The sequence below is a fragment of the Heterocephalus glaber genome, unplaced genomic scaffold (assembly GCF_053883595.1).
Source record: "Heterocephalus glaber isolate CG9 unplaced genomic scaffold, H.glaber_assembly_v1.0 deba00001442, whole genome shotgun sequence".
Classification (NCBI taxonomy): Eukaryota; Metazoa; Chordata; class Mammalia; order Rodentia; family Bathyergidae; genus Heterocephalus; species Heterocephalus glaber.
The window spans coordinates 36307867-36328786 of record NW_028258296.1 but is presented as its reverse complement, the minus strand read 5'-3'; the positions used below and the strand labels follow the sequence as shown (position 1 = coordinate 36328786).

The following is a 20920-nucleotide window of genomic DNA, read 5'->3' as shown; positions in this document are numbered from 1 at the left end:
GATCAGCAGCTTCTGGAAAGATACAAACTAACTCTCTTCCCCACATAAGCACAGGACTTGGTCCATACCACTGACTAGTGGCTGGGTCCTTCCAGCAAGCAAATTTATGCTTTGATTGGTGACCAGGAGCAAAGTGACGCTCTACTGCCATAAGATCCTGTTCATTGATATTTAAAAGATTTAAGGTATATAATGCTAGATTTATTATAGTAAAGCATGTAGGCTTATAAGAATTAGGGAGTACTCCCACTTTTTTTTTGTATAACAAATTTAAATGAGGTTGGCACGTTCAATGGCTTGACCCTGAGGATTGAAACAGAGAGCAAACTGCAAAAGGTTGTACAAAATCATTTAACAAGAGCACTAGTGTAAGCAGGACCATTATCACTTTTGATAGCCCTTGGAAAACCAAGCACCTGAAAGGCACGAAAACAGTGATCAATAGTATGTCAGGCGGAAGTGAAGATCATGGAGGAGCAGGTATCAACAGAAACATGAACATATCTGAGAGGTGACCAAACTCAGGTACATCGGTCACATCCATCTGCCAGAGATCACAAGGACACAGGCCTCTAGGATTGACACCCTGAACAGGTGACAGAATATGAAGCATGCAGATAGAACAGGCACAAACAATGCCGTACGCCTGTTCTTGAGAAATATGCAACTGTTTGCGTAGGGTGGAAGTGTTTTGGTGAAAAACAGAATGTGAAGTGGCGGCCTGTTGAAGGGCAAGTAGAAGAAGCCAAAGAAGCAAAGGAGCAATGAGACTGTCAACAGTGTCGGTTCCCTGACCCAATGGCCCAGGGAGGGAAGAATGTGCATGAATGTGTGAGATGAAACAAGGGTAAATGCGGCGTGAGGAGAAAGCCATAATTTTTATTTCTCCTCTATAGTCAGTGTCTATGACTCCTGGAAGGACTTGAAGCCCTTTCAAGGCAGTACTACTATGTCTAGCAGTAATCTGACAGTGCCTTCTAGCAGGGCACACTCCCATAGAGAGCACTTGAGGACCCATCTCCAGAGTCAATATGGCTCCAGAGGTGGTACTGAGGTCCAGTCCTGTGCTCCCAGGTGTTGCCTGGAGAAGCTCTCAGATGTGTTTAAGGCAGGCCGGAATGGCTGAGTGCCCCTGCTGTTTGATGGGGCTGGCGCTGCCCCCGCTGGGTATTTCCTGGAATAGAACAGCCATCAGCATCTGTCTTAGACCTGCATTCATTCGCCCAATGGTATCCCCATCTGCATTTTGGGCAAAAGGTCCAGCTCAGCAAGGTATTTGGTGACCAGCCCTTTTTTGTACCATCTCTAGCTCTGTGGCCCTTCTTTCCACATTGAAAACAAGCCCCGTTATTTTTCCTTGTTTGAGGTTATAAAAAAGGCTGCCAAGGTGGCCCCCTGCAAGTAAGAGGGGCCTATGTCAAAACACAGTCTAATCTTATCTTCCAATGAGGCCTGTTTTTTTGTGAGGACATACAGTTTCTTTATGCCATTTATTTGCATGTTCAAGAGCCAACTGTTTAACTATTACTTGTCCGCTTCGTGATGATGTGTAACTTGGGAGGCTGCCTGTAAAAGTTGACTCACAAAATCTTGGAAAAGCTCATCAGGCCCTTGTCTGATAGTAGTAATATCCACATTTTTTCCCCCTTTTGATGGGAGCTCTCTCCAAGCTCGAAAGTCTGCAAGCTGTATCTGATCATAAGCCAGTTGGACATAAGTCAGCTGGCTAACCAGACCTGCCTGATTGCCCTCTTCAATGAGCATGTCCACAGTAATTGGAACTGCACACTGCTGGTTGTGCACGGCTTATTCTGAGTACTCCTCAACATACGCAAAGTTCCACAGCAAATAATCACCTGGGGACAAGCAAACCCTGGCCAGGGCTTTCCAATCATTTGGGGGCATAGCTGCAGTGGCTACCGCCTCCAGCAATCCCATACTAAAAGGAGCCGTGGGCCCATAGGCAATGGTGGCCATTTTTAGCTCTTTTAAAGTTTTAAAAGGAATGGGCTCATGTTGTCTAATCATTTGTTCTGGATTATCTGGGTCAGGAACCTCTATGATGGGGTATATTCCAGGCCTGAAACCTTCCAAGGCTTCCCTGTGAGTATCAGCTTGTTGGAGTGCCATCTGTAGCAGGGAAGAGCTGACATACAGCCGATGTGGAAGTGGACATCTGTGGCCAAAATTCCCTTTAATATAAGTACAGTTGGCTGCTTTCCATTTTCTCCGAGATAGCATGACTGCTTTCGATTTCGCTTGCACTGGTGCAGAAATGGAAAGAGCAGCCAGAGCAGCAAGCCCCAACTTGTTCTCTACCTCTGAGTCTGCCTTGTCTCCTGGGTCCTCTGAGGAGCAATCAGAAAGCTCAGAGGAGGGCTTCTCTGTTGAGGCTGAGGGCTCCATTCATTCCCCCCACTGTCCCCTCAGTTGTCTCTAGATGCTTGGAGACCACTTTAATTTGCTCATAACCCTGAACTATTTGTTTCAGGTGTGGAACCGTGTGTTGTGCTGTGTTCTCAACGGTACGTTCGATCAATCACAGGACAGGCAGCTAAACAATCATTAACCAATGACCACAAAGAAAAGGCAAAAATAGGAATCTTATCCAGACCCTCAGCAGTATAGCAATCTCTCAACCGCTCCTCTACTTTATGCCAAGTGTCGAGATTCACCGAACCCAGCTCTGGGAATCAAGGACAAGTATCCTGGGCAAAAGAAAGAGTGAAGCTGATCTTTGACTTCAGCCCCTTTAGCTTTTAGTAATTCGTGTAGCACTTGAATACAGAGCTGTCACTCATGTGACCCTGACTGTCCCATGATTTTATGGCCAGCAAACAACTCACCTCCCCTCTTTGTGCACGCTAATGGAGGTGTCTCCTCACCTGAGTCCTGAAGCCTCTCCTACTGGCCTCGTTGGACACCAGATGTGTCCACTGGGGAAAGTGGTGGGAGATGAAGAAAATTGAAAAACAACAAGAAAGAAAGACACATACCAAGATTATGCTTGAAAGCTGGGACCAGGTGGAACCACAGCCAGTCAGGAGCTAATGGCCAATGGCTGTCTATAGTCCAGTGAGCTCTTTATTTATAGTATAAGATAAACAGGAAAAGAAGGTGGGGTAACTAGTTCTACATGGCTTATGTGGCCTAGGTTGAATGTAGTGTGATTGTCTCATGATCAGGGCATGTGAAGAAAGGGAACAAGGAACAAGAATACATAATGTAACTATCTCCTGGGGCTGTGCCATCCAGGATCTACAATCTAGTCTATGGGGGAGAAAGGCAATAGGGAGCAGAAGAAGGGCCATCTTCAGGCTCAGCCTGAAGCAGTAGAGTACTATTAATCTGGATATGAATTTATTTTTATTTTCTTGACATTTGATGTAAACTTCTAAAAGAAGTAGGCTTCAGTTAGGATTCACATTGGGTTTTAATTAAATTCTGCCCCCTTAATGTATTCATGGTCATTGTTTGGGCCTTTTTTACATGACCCCCAAGGGCTCATATGGTAAATACTTGTTTGCCAAATGGTGATGGCATTTGCGTGGTAGAACCTTTACAAGGAGGCAGGGCCTAGTGGAAAAAAATTAGATCACTGGTGATATGTCCTTGAAAGGGATAAAAGGGCCCAGGTTCTTCCCTCTCTTCCTTTGTTTTCATGAGGTGAGCAGCACTACCTGCCATGTGCTTTCCACAGGCCCAAAGCAATGTGACCAAGTGATCATGGACTGCTATCTCTAATATTATAAGGCAAAATAAAAATTTTCTTCTTATAAGTTGATTTTCTCAGGTATTTTGTCATAGCAACAGAAAGCTAACAGTCATGTACATTATATAATCACATCTAAACTTATTTTGCCACTGAGTATACTCAAGATTATCACCATATGTATAGATCATTGCAATACTTTATCAAATCACTTTCTTATTTCTAGCCTTTGCCTTACTGTTTCATTAACATATCTTTACTTGTCTCCTCTTGTTAAGTAGTGCTTTCACCAGGATATTTTACAAATATTCATTTAGCATCATACGAATAGAACACTACAGATGTCAGAGAATATAGACAAAATATTACCCTTACCTTTAAATCTATAGTATAACTAGAAAAATAATATGTAATAATAATAAAATATTAAGACATCAATAAAAATCAAGAGAAGGAAAGAACTTGCAGCTTAGATGAAATGAGAAAACACCATGGATGAAGGTCTTCTAAACTAGAATTTAAAGGATACACAAACAAACAAGAGAATTTAAAGGCTGCTAGAAGCAGAAAAAGTATGTTACAGATGTAGGGAATGACATTAAGCAATGAGTGGTAATGAAAGTTGAGACAATTAACCTTAAGCAAGATGTAAAGTAGAAGAGATCACATAATTAAACAACTCAAGATATAAACACTGGGACAAGAATCTTAGTAATACACGTTGTCCAATAAAGACCTTCGAGCAGGAGCACAGCAAGGGACCAACAACAGTTGAAGAAATTGGCAACTGGTCACTGGGTTACCAGCCCAGCTAAGTAGGCTGTATGTAGTCTATGTGAATGGAACTAAAGTAAAATGCAAGGAAACAAGGTTAGGATGAATCATATAAAATGTCTGCCAAGGATTTGAAAATGCAAACCAAACCCATTCAAGGAAAATTTGCTTGTGAAATTCTGTAACGTGATATATATATATATATGTATATATATATATGTATATGTGTGTGTATATATATATATACACACACACATATATATATATGTGTGTGTGTATGTATGTGTGGATTCAATTTTGGTTGATAGTTATACAGATTTATCATAGAAAAAAAATCACTATAAGATGCCTCCCTATGAGGGGAAATGAGCAGAAAAACTGATAAAAAAATGTTGGTTGCAATCTGACACAGGATTGGACTCACTGAAGAGGTCAACCTTCAGTGAAGATTTCAAAAAGTGAAACCACAGCCACACAGACACCTGTAGGAGTTCCAGCATGTGACCACAACACAACCTGGTAGGCCACTTTGAAAAGGCCACTCCCTTTCCCATCAAACCTTGGCTAATTCAAATGTTTTTTCCCTAGCTACAACTTAAAGGGACACTACATAGTTCTGTGGCGTTTTTTGGTTTTTTTTAAGCACAAAAAAGTGAAACTGTGTATACCGGTTTTACCTATTTGGCAATAAATTCTGAAGCAACTACCAAGTATAGAATGTCTTAGAAACAAACACAAATAGTTCCCACATACACATACACACACACACACACACACACACACACACACACACACAGGAGCTACTTTACATACAGGATTTTAGATGATTTCCACATGGTTAATCTCCAACCTATTAAGCTGGAGTTAATGACAACAACAAAATTTTACATATTTTTCACAGAAAATATCTCTAAATTTTTTATTTATGCATTTTACATAATGTGGACGAGTAAGATGACTGAAAAACTTTTCTAAGTAAATGAATGTACAATCAACTGATTTCAAATGTTTTTTTTAACATTAGTAAACTCCTCCTAAAGCTGTGCTATTTTAAAGTACCACTTATTCGTGAATTATCAGCAAATAATGACAACTGATTTAAGGTCTCTAGACTCTAAGAAAATTAATCAAGATTTCTTGTAACAAAGGCAATCTCTGGGAACATGTAGGTTAAAAGGCCAGCTTCAGAGTAAAATAATATTCTCTATTCACAATAAGGTCAGATGGAGTTTAGTCAGTCTCCCTGATGGCTTCTTTTCAATAGACAAACAAAAAGCTCCAATAAGAAATTTGAAAGACAAGTTTTCACATGTAAGGTAATTACAACTTGTTCACAATGCAATCCAGCATCTCAACTATGTTATTACCTTAAAATAAACAAAGTATACGTGTTTATGACAATGAACTCAAGTTTTTACTTCTTATGACTGTGTGCATCTCTCTTACACATTTTATGACTACTGCATGAAGGTAAATTAAGGAAGAACTTCTGATAGTAAGGGTCCTAAAAATGAGTTACTGACAAAGATTATAGAAACCTCTTAAAGCTCTTTCAGAAAATGCATGGATACTCACTTTCAGGGATGATTTGGTGCAGTTCTATCAAAAAGCAGGAGTATAAAGTAGAAAACTCTTCAGGCCTCATTCATTCTTGTAATTCTTTAAATTAAAAAAAGGGTTTTTTCATTTGATGTTTGTTCTGGAGTCACTGTATTGTATAACCACCCCCTCTCTCTTGGTACACATCAGACTTCAAATGTGTTATAATAAGTAAATCAGTATTATGGCTGCTTTCATTATCAATAATGCTACAATGTATTAAAAGCTGATTTGAAACTGTTTTAAGGTAAACATTTTTCAAGCTTACCCTAAGTAAGGTGACAAAATGATATGATTTAATCAGCTATATGCTGGATATATTTTGTTAATTTGTTACCTAGGAAGAAGTTTATCTTTCAAGCAAAATATAATGTATACTGATGCCTGAAACTCCTTTGGAAATACATCAAGAAAGACAACAGTTGATTTCTGGGGAGATTAATAAGGCAAACACAGCAGACTGTTAATAACTATAGAGGCTAGGAGGTGGCTATATGGACACTTACTATAAGTGTTTCATTTTCCTACACTTGAAAGTTTTTCTAAAAATCTTATTTGAAATTTGTTATAAAGAGAGAAACACCCAAATTCCACAGAAGAGTTCTGCAAAAAAGACTAAGCAAAACTTGCTGCTTATATTTGTTGAGCTGAGCAGGGAAAAGATTGCCATAACTCCTTTATTTTATCTATCTACCTCTAGCAAAGTCCCCAAAATTTATACTCCTAGTGAGGAACGAAGGCAGAAAAATAGGTTTGTTAAGAATTCTATAGCATAAGTAAGTTCTTTGAGTTGAATTTTAAAGACCAAAAACTGAAACTTCTTCTACATCTAAAAATAGTGTTTCAATTCCTTGCCTCCACAAAACATTTTCCAGGATAGTTTCCTGAAAGGAAATAAAGCACACCTTTCTCTGGATTACTTATTCTTTTTGGCAATATCTTTTCACTGTGACTCTACTTCAAATCATTCATAGAAAATCTGAAAATAACACAAACAAAATTTTGGCATATTGGAAATTTTATCTATTCAATGGTGTGCATATCAACACAATTGCTTCCTAAAAAGTGGCATGAGTTTATGTTCCATACTCCATCAATGACTTTTTGGTAATCATTTAGAACGCATCATCTCCTGCATTTCATAAGGCAGAAAATACATCATAACTCAAAAAAAATTGCTCAGCTACTAGTGTATATATAATGATCTATAAACAAGTTTTTTTGTTGTTGTTTTGTTTTTGTACTGGGGATCGAACTTGGGACCTTGAGCTTGCAACGCAGGCAGCGGGACCACTGAGCTAAATCCCCAGCCCAAACAAGCATTTATTGAATATGTACTATGTGCCAGGCATGATGCTGTCTTAGGAAAGAGAATATGAAGAAAACACAGTCCCTGACTCCATGAAGTCAATGGCATAAGAAGAAATACAAAAGGATATTACAAAAAGAGGTAAATCAACTGATTTACAGACAGATTATTAGTGCAATAAAGAGAAGACACCTAACAGTTTAGTGGCTGGAGATCTTTGGGAAGACTTTCTAGGCTTAAGGATGGTTACCTTGGTGAGTGAGAATAGGAGATGGTATTCAATGCCCAAATGGCAGCACAGAGATGCAAAGCAGCACACTGTGGGCACAGCATTACAGGCAATCAGTACTGCTGGAGAAAAAGCTCATTAGATGGAGAGAGATGAGACTGGAAAGGTAGGGGGTGATCATATCACGGATGATCTTGTGAGATATGTTAAGGAGCCTGGACTTTCTCCTGGCCTCAAAAAGATTTTAGAAAGGGAGTGACATTTTCAGACTGTATCTTTATTAGAACTCCTTGGCCACTGAGAAAAGAATGAAAGTAAAAGAAACATGTTAGTCAGCTAAAGCAGAGACAAAATGAGGATCTGAACCAAGGCAGTGATAATAGGCATGATTTTTATTGAGAAAGAATAGCAGACATGACAGACTGCATATAGGGGTGACTCGCAAGGGTCTGGATTGGATAAATTTATGGCCGACACCCCCTCCTCTTGTAACAAGTAGATAATACAGAGAGAAACGCTAATATGGGAAGGAAGATGATAGCTTCAGCTTTGGATGTGAATTTGATATACCTCTGGGTGAAGATTTCCTGAAAAAAGTTAGTATAAAAGGGAAGAGGCCTGCCTGTATGGCAGGTTGAAACTTGAGATAGCCAAATATTAGAGATACCTGGATTTATGAGACTGGATAGCCAATTTTTCTGGGCTTTTGCTTTTATAGTAAGCATACAGTGGTATCTTGCCCTGGTTTAAATTTTTAATTCTTTAATGTTTAATGATGTTAAGCATCTTTTTAAATTCTTTTTTGTGTAAAGTTTAACCCCCTCCACCACACACACACACACACACACACAAACACACACAGTGTATTGAACCGAGTGCTCTACCACCAAGTTATATCACCAGCCCTTCTTATTTCTTGAGATAAGGTCTTGCTAAGTTGTTCAGGCTGGCCTTCAACTTGAGATTCTCCTGTTTCAGCCACCCTAGTAGCTGGGATTACAAGTGTGCCCTTGCCTGCCCTGCCCTGCCTCCCCAGTATGGTGTGAGGAATAAATTAGTGTAGTGATTGCATATAGAATTTGCATCTAAAAGTGTACAGAATAACAAATGCAAAAGATAGACAAAACTTTTGAAAGAAAAGAGCCAGGACTTAAGGAAGGAGAGTTGTGCTAAAACACACAGACACATAGCATTGTGGGAAATGAACCAGAAAAATTCTGATCAACACTGCCTACCAAGATACTGTAAGCCATGAGAACTTTCTTTTTTCACTAGTGCATTTTCAGCCAAAACCCTTCTGATACCGGAATTACATCCAACCAACCACTTTACAGGAATTCCCCATTTGAGGGAGGTCTGAAATCCCTGAGCACTCTCAAAGGTCATTTCTCTAGGCATAGGAGGGCCTGGAATTCCCTACATTGATGACAGTGGATCTATCCTTGGGGGCATTCCGGCATAAGGTCACAGGGACAAACCCGAAGTCACTGCCTCTCTGGGAAATCAGAACCGCACTCTCCGTCCTGTCGGCCAATCTGACTATGTATCCACTCGAGAGGTGGCTGGTTAAAGAGCTGAAGAGGGCGGAGATGAAAATCTGCACGTGGGCAAACCCGGGGCAAATTAGAAAGGCGCCTCCTAGCCACCACCCCCTCAGAGGGTCGGGTGGCGGCGAACGCAGCCCCCTGCGCGCTAGCTCCTCCGGGTCGAAGAGCTCCCGAACTTACCCGGAACCATGAAGCGGGCGTTAAAGCCTGGGTCAGGGCGAAGTGAGAATGCCGGGTCTTTCCCCAGAGACCGTGCTGGGGGCAATCCACGGACTCCCCCCGCCCACACCCTACGCCTTCCTTCCCGAACACGCCGGGAGTCATTCATTGTCAAGCAAGCGGGGCTCTAGGTTACCGCGTCCGGAAGGCCGCTCCCTCCTGCCTTCCGCTTCGTCGTAAAATGCCGTAAAGCGCAGGCGTTTTGCGGTACCACCGTAGGTGACGGCAGCGGGCTTCGTACCTCGGCCCGTGTGTGTGTCCCACGTTGAGGCAGCTTCTGTTGAAAGGCAGTGTTGGCACTTTGAGGACAGGGAACCAGCTACAGTTCTCTTGTCGGGTAATTGGTCCAGCTGCTCGTGGGGTTGTTTAAAACACTGCTCCGTTCGGTACTTGAAAAGTGTAACATAAATGTCCTCAAACCTCACGCTTGTCTTGTCGCTCTGAAGAAGCATCTAGACTTCAGGAGTCCTCGATGTAGCTGACATTTTTCTTGTTCACTTCGTCCTCCAGTCTCCTTACCCCTGGAATTCGAAATGCTTTACCTGATCGGCTTGGGTCTGGGAGATGCCAAGGACATCACAGTCAAGGGCCTGGAAGTTGTAAGACGCTGCAGTCGAGTGTATCTGGAAGCCTATACCTCAGTCCTGACTGTGGGGAAGGAAGCCCTGGTAGGTGATTAAGGTTCTCTGGCCTTTTGGGAAGAAAACTGCCCCATATCTGATTTTTGTACACTAAGCTGAATAAAACTTTTCATGTCTCCTTATTAAAACCTTTTAAAAGTATCTCCTGTTCATAAAGGATCTGAGAAGTACGAGAATGGAAATCATACACCGACCAAATGACTTGGAAAATGAAAGAATGATTTGTCCTATTTTACAAGTCTAATTTTATGGCTTTCTTCAGTAAAACAAAAAAGGAACATTATTTTACACTCCTGGAGGGGGGATAGTTATCAAAATCCCTTATTTCATGAGATAGCCAAGAAATCCTTTTTGAGTTGAGTGCTAATGAATTGCTGACCCAGTCTTAATGAGTTGGTTATGTATTCAGAAACCAAGCTGAAAGCTTTCCCCTTTGAAATATTTCCAGAGGGAATGCTGATTGCCTCTCTGTAACATATCCAGAGAGATCTTTCCTTTTAGCAGCATCTCCCACTAAGGCCTATTGAGTGACCCTGGGACTAAGTAACCAAAGGATTTGCTAGGGTATTATACATTTAGCACGTCCTCATTAAGAGCTCAGTAAATTTTAGAGGAAGGATTTCAGGTTCATTCTTAAACTCCAAGGAGAATATAGATTAAGATCAAAATATTGATGGACATGTTGTGGGACAAGGGAGTAGATTTTTAGAATTGTCTCTGTCACTTCTGTCTTCCAAACACAAGACAGACTTACAGGTCCTCAGGTCTCAGTCCTCTCAGATTCACAGTTCAGAGAATTCTGAAGGTTTCAGAATTACTTTAAAATCTTGAAGAAGTTAAGGACTGCTACTTGAAATAGCCATTCGTTGAAATAAAATTTGTGTCTAATGACTGACTTTGATTTGTTTACCTCAGTTTTTATACTCCAGATGGAACCAAAATTGTGTAACATCAAGATAATGGAAATAGGTCTCTCAGATAGGTGATCAAGGCAAAGTAGAATAAATTTAAAATTGTCTAAGAGAACAGAAAAAATAAATTAGGAATTTTATAAATAAGGTGTCAGAGCATGACAGAGCAAAGTTTGGACCTGGTTTCTCTTTGTTCTGTTACATGTTCTTAGACAAGTCCTTTAACTCCTTACTGTGTAATATAGGTTCCAAAAAATCTCTCTTATAGGTTCTTCTCATTGTGACTTGCAGAAAAGTGTTCAGAAAAGATAGTTACCAGTGGACACATTTCTAAACTTCTGAATATTAGTTTCATTTGTCTAATGGAGATAATCAATTGGATAGTTTTATATGTTTTTATTAAGAAGTTATATATGATTGTGTTTTGTAAAATTTATGTTTTCTAAATATTAATTTTGTTGCCATCAGTTTCGAAATTTTTTTTTTTTTTTTTTAATACAAGTAGAGTTGTTACTTACAGAGTTGAGATCTGGGGCTGGGCCCAGCCTCACTTGTGGGTAATTATGTATACTTTGTTAAAATGTAAGAATTACTTCTTCCACAATAATAACAATTATAGAACAATTATGGAAATAAAATTTTAGAATTTATTTGTACTGCTTTAAATGCTTTATGTGTAGAATACGATTATTACTCTATAAGTACCATGTACATTTGACAGACAAAGAGTTAAGAAACTTGCACAAGATCATACAAGTAGTGAGTAGTAGAGTATATGAACCAAAGCAGTCCTGAGTTGAGATCTAACACTCTTGATTTCCATAGTGTACTGGGTCTCTGCATTCTTAGGGATAGATAATAGCTACACAAAGTATAACTTCAGAAAACATCTACAGAGAAGATAGCATTCAAGCAAAATGATCTGTCCTAGATCTTGCCCTATCACAAAATTTTTTGGTATGCTGTCCATGTTCTCCAGGACCTCAGTTTATGTTTTTCCCTGAGCAACTTTTTATATACAAAACATATCTATCTTGAGTGAATTAATTCTGGTTTAAAGTAGGGTATGAATAAATGTATACCTTCTGTTACCTGGTGAAATCTCAAAGCCACTTTTTCTTCAGCCACTTTCTTCCCTTCATTTCTATATTTCTTCTTTAAAACAAACTGAGTTTTAAAAATTTGTATGTGCCTACATTACTATATGTACAGTCTAATCTTAACTACAAATAACTATTACACAGTGAGAAAAAGCTGGAAATTTTATATTCTACAGTCAACATGTGCCTTATTTTATCAGTATACATAGTATCTTATAATAGGCAGGCATAGGTGTTGCTACAGAAATCTGAAATTTATCTGCTCTTCCATTGAAAGCTGTTTTCAAATTGCCAAACAGGTAATAATATTTATATGTCTTCTATTCAAAAGTTAATTAATCTAAAGACAGTAAATCTAGGAAAGAGTTTTATTTATTTATTTATTTTTTAGGAAAGAGTTTTAGTTTTAGTATACTCAACTTGAATTTTTTAGGCACTTTCTGTGGATAAATTATAATCTTATATATCTATTTAATATAATGCATCTATGTGCGTTACAAAAAGAAACATAAACTATGGTCTTTGTTCACAAGTGATTCATAATTCATCTGCATTATATCCAGGAAAACCTAAGTAGTAATGGAAGATTTAAGTAACAATACAGAACAATGGAAGGAGAGATTATAAAATTATATGTCTGGAAAAAACTGAGATGAATTTATTCAAACCAACAATCCAGCTATCAAGTAAGCAGTACAAACTATCCCAAATGTGAAATAATTATTAGTTATTAATTACTTTTAGAATACATGTGAGAGAGATCACTTCAGGCTGTGGTGGTGAGGAAATACTATGGATTAGAAGTTATTTGAGCTGTATTTTAAAAGTTGCATATCCCAGTGTTTTTGATTCATTTCTTTTATTTGCATTATAATCTTAAGTAGCAAATGATAATATTTGTTTATTCCTGCAGAGTAGATGGAAAAGCTACTCAGAACAAGAAAAGACTAATAGAGCACTAGCTACTTTGCAAAAAGCAGAGATCACTAGTCTTCACCCATTTTGTAGCATATGTGAAGTTCTGCAACCAAGATTCTTTGACCTTGATCAATTGCTAAACATTTCCATGCTCTGTTTCTTGTCTATGAAATGGGTACTAAAATAGTGCCTCAGATTGAGGTGAAGATTGTTCATAGAGTAATCCCAACATTAATATATTAGTACAAATATTGTTATTAAAGACAACATTTGGTAAGGGGAAAGGAAGAGCATTCTGCCCTGAGTGAAAAATAATTGTGACCAAACCATGGAGGAGGAAAGCACAAACATTTGCTGAACTTAACATTAGGTTTCACTGAAGTTACCTCATTTTCTCTCAGTGCATCTATACCTTCACTTCTCCTCCAAACTTGTATCACCTGGATACCAGCTCCCTTTTGTTATCTTGTTCTCCTGTTCTTCTGATATGGATTGAGAATGAGAAGACAGAGGAAAAGACAGTAAAGGACTTCACACTGAAAAAAAGGAAGCATTTAATTATGAGTTTTATTAATTTCTCATCTGTCCTTATAATGTGAATCTATCTTCTCTCTAGTCTTAGAAAATTAATTGTAAGATGAGGATCTTTTCCTGTTCAAGATGTAATTCCATCTAGGTGTGTTTTTAAAACCCTTTCCTTTGAAGCCGTACATCATTGTTCTTCTTTATATTCAGCCTGTATTAGCATCCTTCTCTCTTCCTGAAACCATATTCAATCATCGATTATTTGAAAAGTCTCTTCTTTGAAACCTCTTTTCCCCATAGTTATTATGTTATTTCCTTTTTTTTAATCCAAAGCTTCTTGAAAAAGTATGGCCTTATTGTCTCCATTTCCACTCATGACTTACTCCTGAAGGCTGATTTCCATTTCCAGAAATATTTCTCTATTTTTTGAACAAATCTTTCCTAGCCAAGAACTTTAGTTTTAAATTCTGTTTTACCTATTTTGATGTAGCTGACCGTTCCTTGAAACTGTCTTATGTAACATGAGTTTCTCTTAGTTTATTTCGGTTTTCAATTTTTTCTCAGACTCCTTTGGTAAACTTCTGTTTCTTGTTTAAATGTTACTGTTTTTAAGAATTTTTTGTTCTCACATCTACTTCTCTATACTGCTTCGAACCTCTGCTTTTACTTTTATTGACTAATCCACTAAATAGTGTGAAATATAAAAGTACAAAGATATATGCAAGAAAAAGATTTCTGTCCCAGGACCCCTTCCTGAAGGCCATCACTACTAATTTCTTGTATATCCTTCTACAGATACCTGAAAATAAATTTAATATACTCCACCCAACTGCCAATTTAAAGCAAAAATGAAATTTTACTTTTACCTTCATTTTCATTAGTGGAGAAGATTAGGGCTGAGATTATACAAAAATTGGTTCATTCATTGGATAATATGTAATCCAACTTTAAAATCAGACGTTAGATAATACTGCTTTTTTTTCTTCCCTGGCCTGTTACTTGGCAGGAGTCTTCTATGGCACCTGTGATACAGTATAGTAGTTAATTCTCCCTCCCTTGAGGACAGGGACAAAGTGTGTCTTAATACCATTGTGTCCCAGCATCAAGCATAGAGTTTGGCATGGAGGATGTGTATAAGAAATACTGTTATAATGGGTGAATGAATGACTGGATGAATAAACAAATAAATTAAAAATAATATAATTCCAATCTTACTGCATTTTCTATCTCTTTCCTTTATGAAACATTTTTCAAAAGGATCAGCCATTTGATTATAATAGAATGTTTCATATCAATGTGTGTTGTCTTACTTAGACCATGAACTGTTTCTTAGGTTAGGAAAAGTGATAAGTTAAATACGAAGTAATGTAAATATTGAAAGTGGGTTTGTTTTTGTCATATCATTTATAAAATACAGGTTAGGATTACTGCTAGCTTTAAACTGGTGGCATATAGCTTCTTGGTCTTTAAGAAATGTTAGAAGTTGGTGGGGGGTGGGAGGGGTGCACACCTGTAATCCCAGCACTCTGGAGCCAGGAGAAAGATGGCAGCAAGTTTGAGGCTAGCCTGGGCTACATAGTGAGCTCAAGGACAGCCTCAGCAAGACCCTGTCTCAAAAACAGCAAAACACCACCATCAACAACAAAAAAAAGCACCAAGAAATGTTAGAAGTTCAGTAAGGGCCATGGTTTTCTTCAGTTTCCAGTAATCATGTATGTGTTCTGTTAGATATGTAATATAAACATTCTGCAACTATAAGTCTCAAAACTACTGTGTATCTATGGATGCTTGTTCATTTACTCATTTGACAAATATTATTGAGTAACGGACACTCTTGTACAGCAGTCCCTATAACTTCTAATAACTCCAATTTCTGAGTGTAAGGCAGTATTATTTATCTGTGCGTCTACTTTTACTTCATTTGAATTACTTCATTTGAATATTACTCTGTAGAATTTTGTAATCTTGAATACTAGCCCATGACCAGTACCATATGACCACCACTTTACTAGCTAACTCTCTTCTGGGCTTGTTTTCTAGAGTTGAACTTCAGGGGATTAATTTACAGAGCAGGTTGTATGGAAACTTCCTGCATATTTAGAATTCATTTCTTTCCCCTGCAACTGTCTTTTAGCAGAAAAAAGGGAATATAATCTTAAAGGAATGTAGGAATGTAAGCTGGTTTTGTAAATAGCTAAGTCATAATTTTCTATTATTTTTCATTGATACTACCTTTTATTTTAGACAGGGTACCATAGATTTTCCTTAATTACCACACGTTCGTTGTTATTGTTTAATATGTATATTTATTCTCCATTACCATGTTTCTGAAGTAGGGCTCATGCATACATATTTTGTGTTCATTCTACAATATTCTGTCTGGGCTATTATGAGCCAAATTTAGAGGTAAATTTAAAATGTAAAAAGCCTCAGATGTTACGAGGTCTGCTTCCTCTTGGGATATTAAGAGCCCCAAAGACAGAGTTTAATTGCAACATGATATAGAGTGCTAGCTCATTGATGAGTTGTATTGAATAATCTGTGTTTGGATGGTTGCCAAGAGTTGCACCAGCTCCAGACAAAGATTGTTTTGTGTGTGTGTTGAAATGGTCACCTGCTGTCTCTCATTTTGATACTGGTCTTAAATATGTAGGAAGAGTTTTATGGCAGAAAATTGATTCTCGCTGATAGAGAAGAAGTGGAACAAGAAGCAGATAATATTTTAAAGGATGCTGATATCAATGAAGTTGCATTCCTTGTGGTTGGTGATCCATTTGGGTAAGTTAAAGAAGACATTTTGAGTTGTTTATTTATTTTTTAATCAGCAAGAATGACTATTACCTTTAAAATTTACCTGCCAGGTCCTAATAAGGGACTATGTTTACTTAAGCTCTAAAATTTTGTAGTTTAAACTTTCATTATTTTTGAGATGAATGAAGAAAATCATCATAAAAATACTACCACAAATATCATTACATTATCAAGTGTCATTTCTAAAGTTTTTATCTTTGATCTCTTTTTTTTAAAGATTATGTAGGTTATCAACTGCCTTAATTAGTGTGTGATTATTATATAAGTCATTCCATTATGATTGTCATGGCTGTGATTTGCTGCAGATAATTGCAAGCATCTTTAACTTTCTTTGTTCTAGGCTTATTTTTTTTTTTAACCATCTAATTTTGGCAATACTGCTGTCACTTCACTTGCCTAAATTTATCATTTAGCATGCCACTGATTTCAATTTCTTATATCCATTGGGAGCTGTGTTCTTCCTCATTACTAAGATGGGCTTCTACTTGTCTAGTCAAGCATCATCAATCTCTAATGTCAAGTTAAATAGAAGAGTTCTTTGTCTACAGCTGGTGACCCAAGATTTATGTCACATATTTAAGGAATATAAGGACAATTAAATCACTGTGGGCCCACCATCAAGGACATTTCTCAAAACAGTAGAGTTTCATGTGCATGTGTCTGTCAAACAGAAAGTAATTTATGTTAATATAAAGGGCCAAAGCTTCTATATCATCATTATACTTTACTGCAAGTGGCTTTGGATAATCACTCATTTTAAAATATTTCAATAAGTTGTTTTAACCTCTGATATTATTTGATGTAAAGTTTAGGCTTCCTAAAAATTGCTAGTTCCTTTTTTTTTTTTGCTATAGTATAGTAAAATAAAACAAGGAAAGTAAAACATTCCACAAAGAATGTGTTCTAACTCTTATAAAATTTTCTCATCACACTGACTTTTTCTGTATAAAGCCCATTTTCTGCAGGGAAACCTTCCCCATCAAAACTCCTATTTTTATGGTACTGTAGTTCTTACAGTTACCTAAATAAGCAATCTCAGCATGACTTTTGACCTTTAGAGCATCCATTTATTGACAGTTTTCATGATATTAAAGTGAAAAAGCTACTCAAAGTGAAGCTACTCAAAGTGAAAAAGCTACTCAAAGTGAAGTTTGCAGGCTGCAGCCAACATACTGTTACTAGGCTAAGATGAGATAAGTACAGAAATTGAAAGCAAGCATTTCAGAACATTTATAGCCATTTAAAATGTAAATTTTAAGCCTATTGAATAATCATAAAAATATGGGACTTATATTTTATATTATTTCACTTCATGTTTTATTTTTCTCATACTTCATTTTTACTGCATTTTACAAAACTCTTATTCCATGACAATTTAGAACCTAAAAAAAAATTGAGAAATACTGCTATTGGCTTTTGTTTTGCCATGTTTTTCATATCCTTTCATTCCTACTCTGGTTGCCCCTATTCTACATAATCTAGCTTTATGTAACCTACATCTTTTGCCTGAGCTATGTATAAACTTTAAAATCTTTGCCCATACTGTGGTCCAATTCATATTTGAAAACCCCATCCGGGCTCATAAATGAGAACTTTATCAGTTCCATCCTTAGCTAGATATGAAAAACTGCCCAGCCTGCCCTGCTGCCTCTGTCTTGCCACTCTTACACTGAAGCCCACAGTCCTGCTGGCCAGTTTACTCTTTTCTAATCATCATGTTTTCTCACCTTCATACCTTTATTCAAGCGCTTCCTTCCTCCCTAAAGCCCTGTGACTTACCTTATTCTCAGAGGCCTTTCATCATTCAGAACCTAGCTGCCCATGCTGTAGTTCCTTATTACTTTATATCTGGAGTTATATCTCCGTGTAATTGGTGGCATACATCATTCATACTTTTTTTCTTGTAGTATCTGACTATATTTTTAAAATAGCTTTCTATATCTACGTTTCTTTTAGATATGTAGGTTAACTTTCACATTTTTATGTCTCTAGCTTCTTTCATATTACTTGACATGTGGTTGGTAGTAGTTAAATATTAATTGAAGAATGTTGGGATGTTTGCCTAAGGTCAACAAAGAAAGACCAGGCATATGTTGAACTGACATTTATCCATTCAACAAATACTTTTTGTGTGCTTATCTCGTGACAGGAACTCCTGCATACTCAGTGGTAAGACATAGGTTTACATTTTTGTGGGAGAAGCCAATAGTAATCAAAGAAAAATAAACAAATTTAAATGTAGGTAGTCTTGTAAAGGGTAAAAAAAGGAAATAATACAACAAGGCTTATTTATGCAGAGTCATAGGGAAGAGCCTTCCTATGGAGGTGATACTTAAACAAGTTGTGGTGATGGTGATATATACAGGTATTCCTCCTATAATGACTAGTGACTGGACTTACTTGAGGCATGCTGTTTGGACTCACAGCCTGCCACTTGAACATATGACCATCTTTCAAAGAGCTGGATCAAATGGAACCTCTAGTTTTAGTTTTTTGAAGAAACACCATACTGATTTCCATAGTGGTTATATTCCCACCAGCAATGGGGAAGGGTTCCTTTATCCTCACAACCTCACCAGCATTTGTTATTGGTTAATTTCTTGATGATAGCCATTTTTTCTGGAGAGAGATGGAATTTCAGTGTTGTTTTAATTTGCATTTATTGAATGATCAGTGATGTTGAACATTTTTCATATGCTGTTTTACATTTGCTGTTTTTAATTCTTCATCTGAGAAATGTCTATTCATTTCAGATGCCCATTTTTGGATTGGGTCTTTAAATTTGGAGCATCTGATTTTTTTTTTTTTTGAGTTCTTTATATAGTCTAGATATTAGTCATTTGTCTGAGGAGTAGCTGGTAAAGTCTTTGCCTAGACCTATGTCTTCAAGAGTTTTACCTATTCTATCTTCCAGCAGATTCAGTGTTTCTGTTTTTATATTTAGATCTTTGATCGATTTCGATTTTAGTTTAGTGGATAGTGAGAGATATGGGTTTAAGTTCCATCTTCAGCCTGTGGAATTCAGTTTTCCCAGCACCATTTATTAAAGAGGTTGTCTTTTTTCCAGTGGAAGTGTTTGGCCCTTTTGTCAAAGATAAGATAGCTGAGTGTGTTTGGAGTTGTTCCTGCATCTTCTATTCTGTTCCATTGATCATCAAGTCTGTTCTTTTTTTCCCAGTACCATGCTGTTTTTACCACAGGTGCTGTGCAGTATAATTTCAAGTTCGCCTTGTTTTTGATGCCCAGAATTGCTTTTGCTATTGCTTTTGCTGGTTCCATGTGAATGTTAGGATTGTTTTCTCTTAATCCTGTGAGGTATGCTATTGGTATTTTGATCGGAATTGCATTAAATCTGTTTAATAGTTTTGAAAGTATGGCCATTTTCGCTATATTCTGCCTATCCAGGAATAGGGGATATCTTTGCATTTTCTGATATCCTCTTCAATCTCCTTTTTCAGAGGTCTATAGTTTTCAATGTAAAAGTCTTTTTACTTTCTTTATTAGATTGATTCCTAAGTATTTCACTTTTCTTGATGCCTTTGTGAAAGGTGTTGTTTCCCTAATTTCTCTATCACTAAATTTATTTTTCCTGTACAGGAATGATGTTTTTGAGTGATGACTTTATATCCAGCTACATTACTGAATTTGGTTATTCTAAGAGTCTTTTGGTGGAGTTTTTGGAGTCTTCTATGTAGAGTATCATGTCATTAGCAAATAATGATAATTTAGCTTCTTTTCCTATCCATATTCCTTTTATTTCTTTCTGTTGTCTAATTGCTCTGGCTAATATCTCCAGAACTCTATTGAACAGGACTGGTGATAGTGGGCATCCTTGTCTTGTTCCTGATTTTAGAGTGAAAGCTTTTAGTTTTTGACCATTTAGTATGATGTTGGCTGTTGGTTTGTCATAGATGGCTTTTATCAGATTGAGATAAAAACCATCTGTTCCAGTTTTCTGTAGGGTTTTTTCACGAATGGTGGTGGATATTGTCAAATGCTTTTTCTGCATCTGTTGAGATGATCATGTGGTTTTTGTGTTTGGTTCTGTTAATGTGGTATATTACATTTATTGATTTGTGTATGTTTAACCAGCCTTGCATCCTTGGGATGAATCCTGCTTGATCATTGTGTATAATCCTTTCCATTATTTATTGCATCTGTTTGTCAGTATCTTGTTGATGATTTTTTCCATCTATGTTCTTTAGGGAGATTCGCCTGTATTTCTCTTTTTTGATTGGATCCTTCTCTGATTTTAGTATCTTTGCTTCCAGGAATGACTTTGGGAGTCATTGCTTCCTTTTCAATTTCATTAAAGAGTTTGAGGAGTAGTGGCATTAGATCCTCTCTAAAGTTCTTGTAGAATTCAGCAGTGAATCCATCAGGACTTGGGCTTTTCTTTGTTGTTAGTTTTTTTGTTTTGTTTTTACTTCTTTAATTCATTAACTGATGTTGGGTTATTTAGAATTTTATGTCTTCTTAATTCAACTTTGGAAATTCACATGTATGTGGGAAACTGTCCATTGTTTCTGAATTTTCTATCTTATTGGAGTATAGGTTCTCAGAGTAAATACTAATAGTCTTCTGGATTCCTGGAGGATCTGTTGTGATTTCACCCTTTTCATTCC

General features: G+C 37.3%; 1 protein-coding gene across 1 annotated transcript in view; it reads left to right on the top strand.

Moving 5' to 3' along the window:
* The first annotated feature begins 9573 nt into the window (after positions 1 to 9573).
* Dph5 (diphthamide biosynthesis 5) overlaps positions 9574 to 20920 on the top strand; it is a 40034-nt gene continuing 28687 nt past the window's right edge. The window contains exons 1-3 of the mRNA XM_004869140.3: positions 9574 to 9726; positions 9900 to 10057; positions 16138 to 16262. Of these exons, the coding sequence (XP_004869197.1) occupies positions 9923 to 10057; positions 16138 to 16262 (260 nt within the window). The 5' untranslated portion in view covers positions 9574 to 9726; positions 9900 to 9922. The remainder of the gene's footprint in view (positions 9727 to 9899; positions 10058 to 16137; positions 16263 to 20920) is intronic.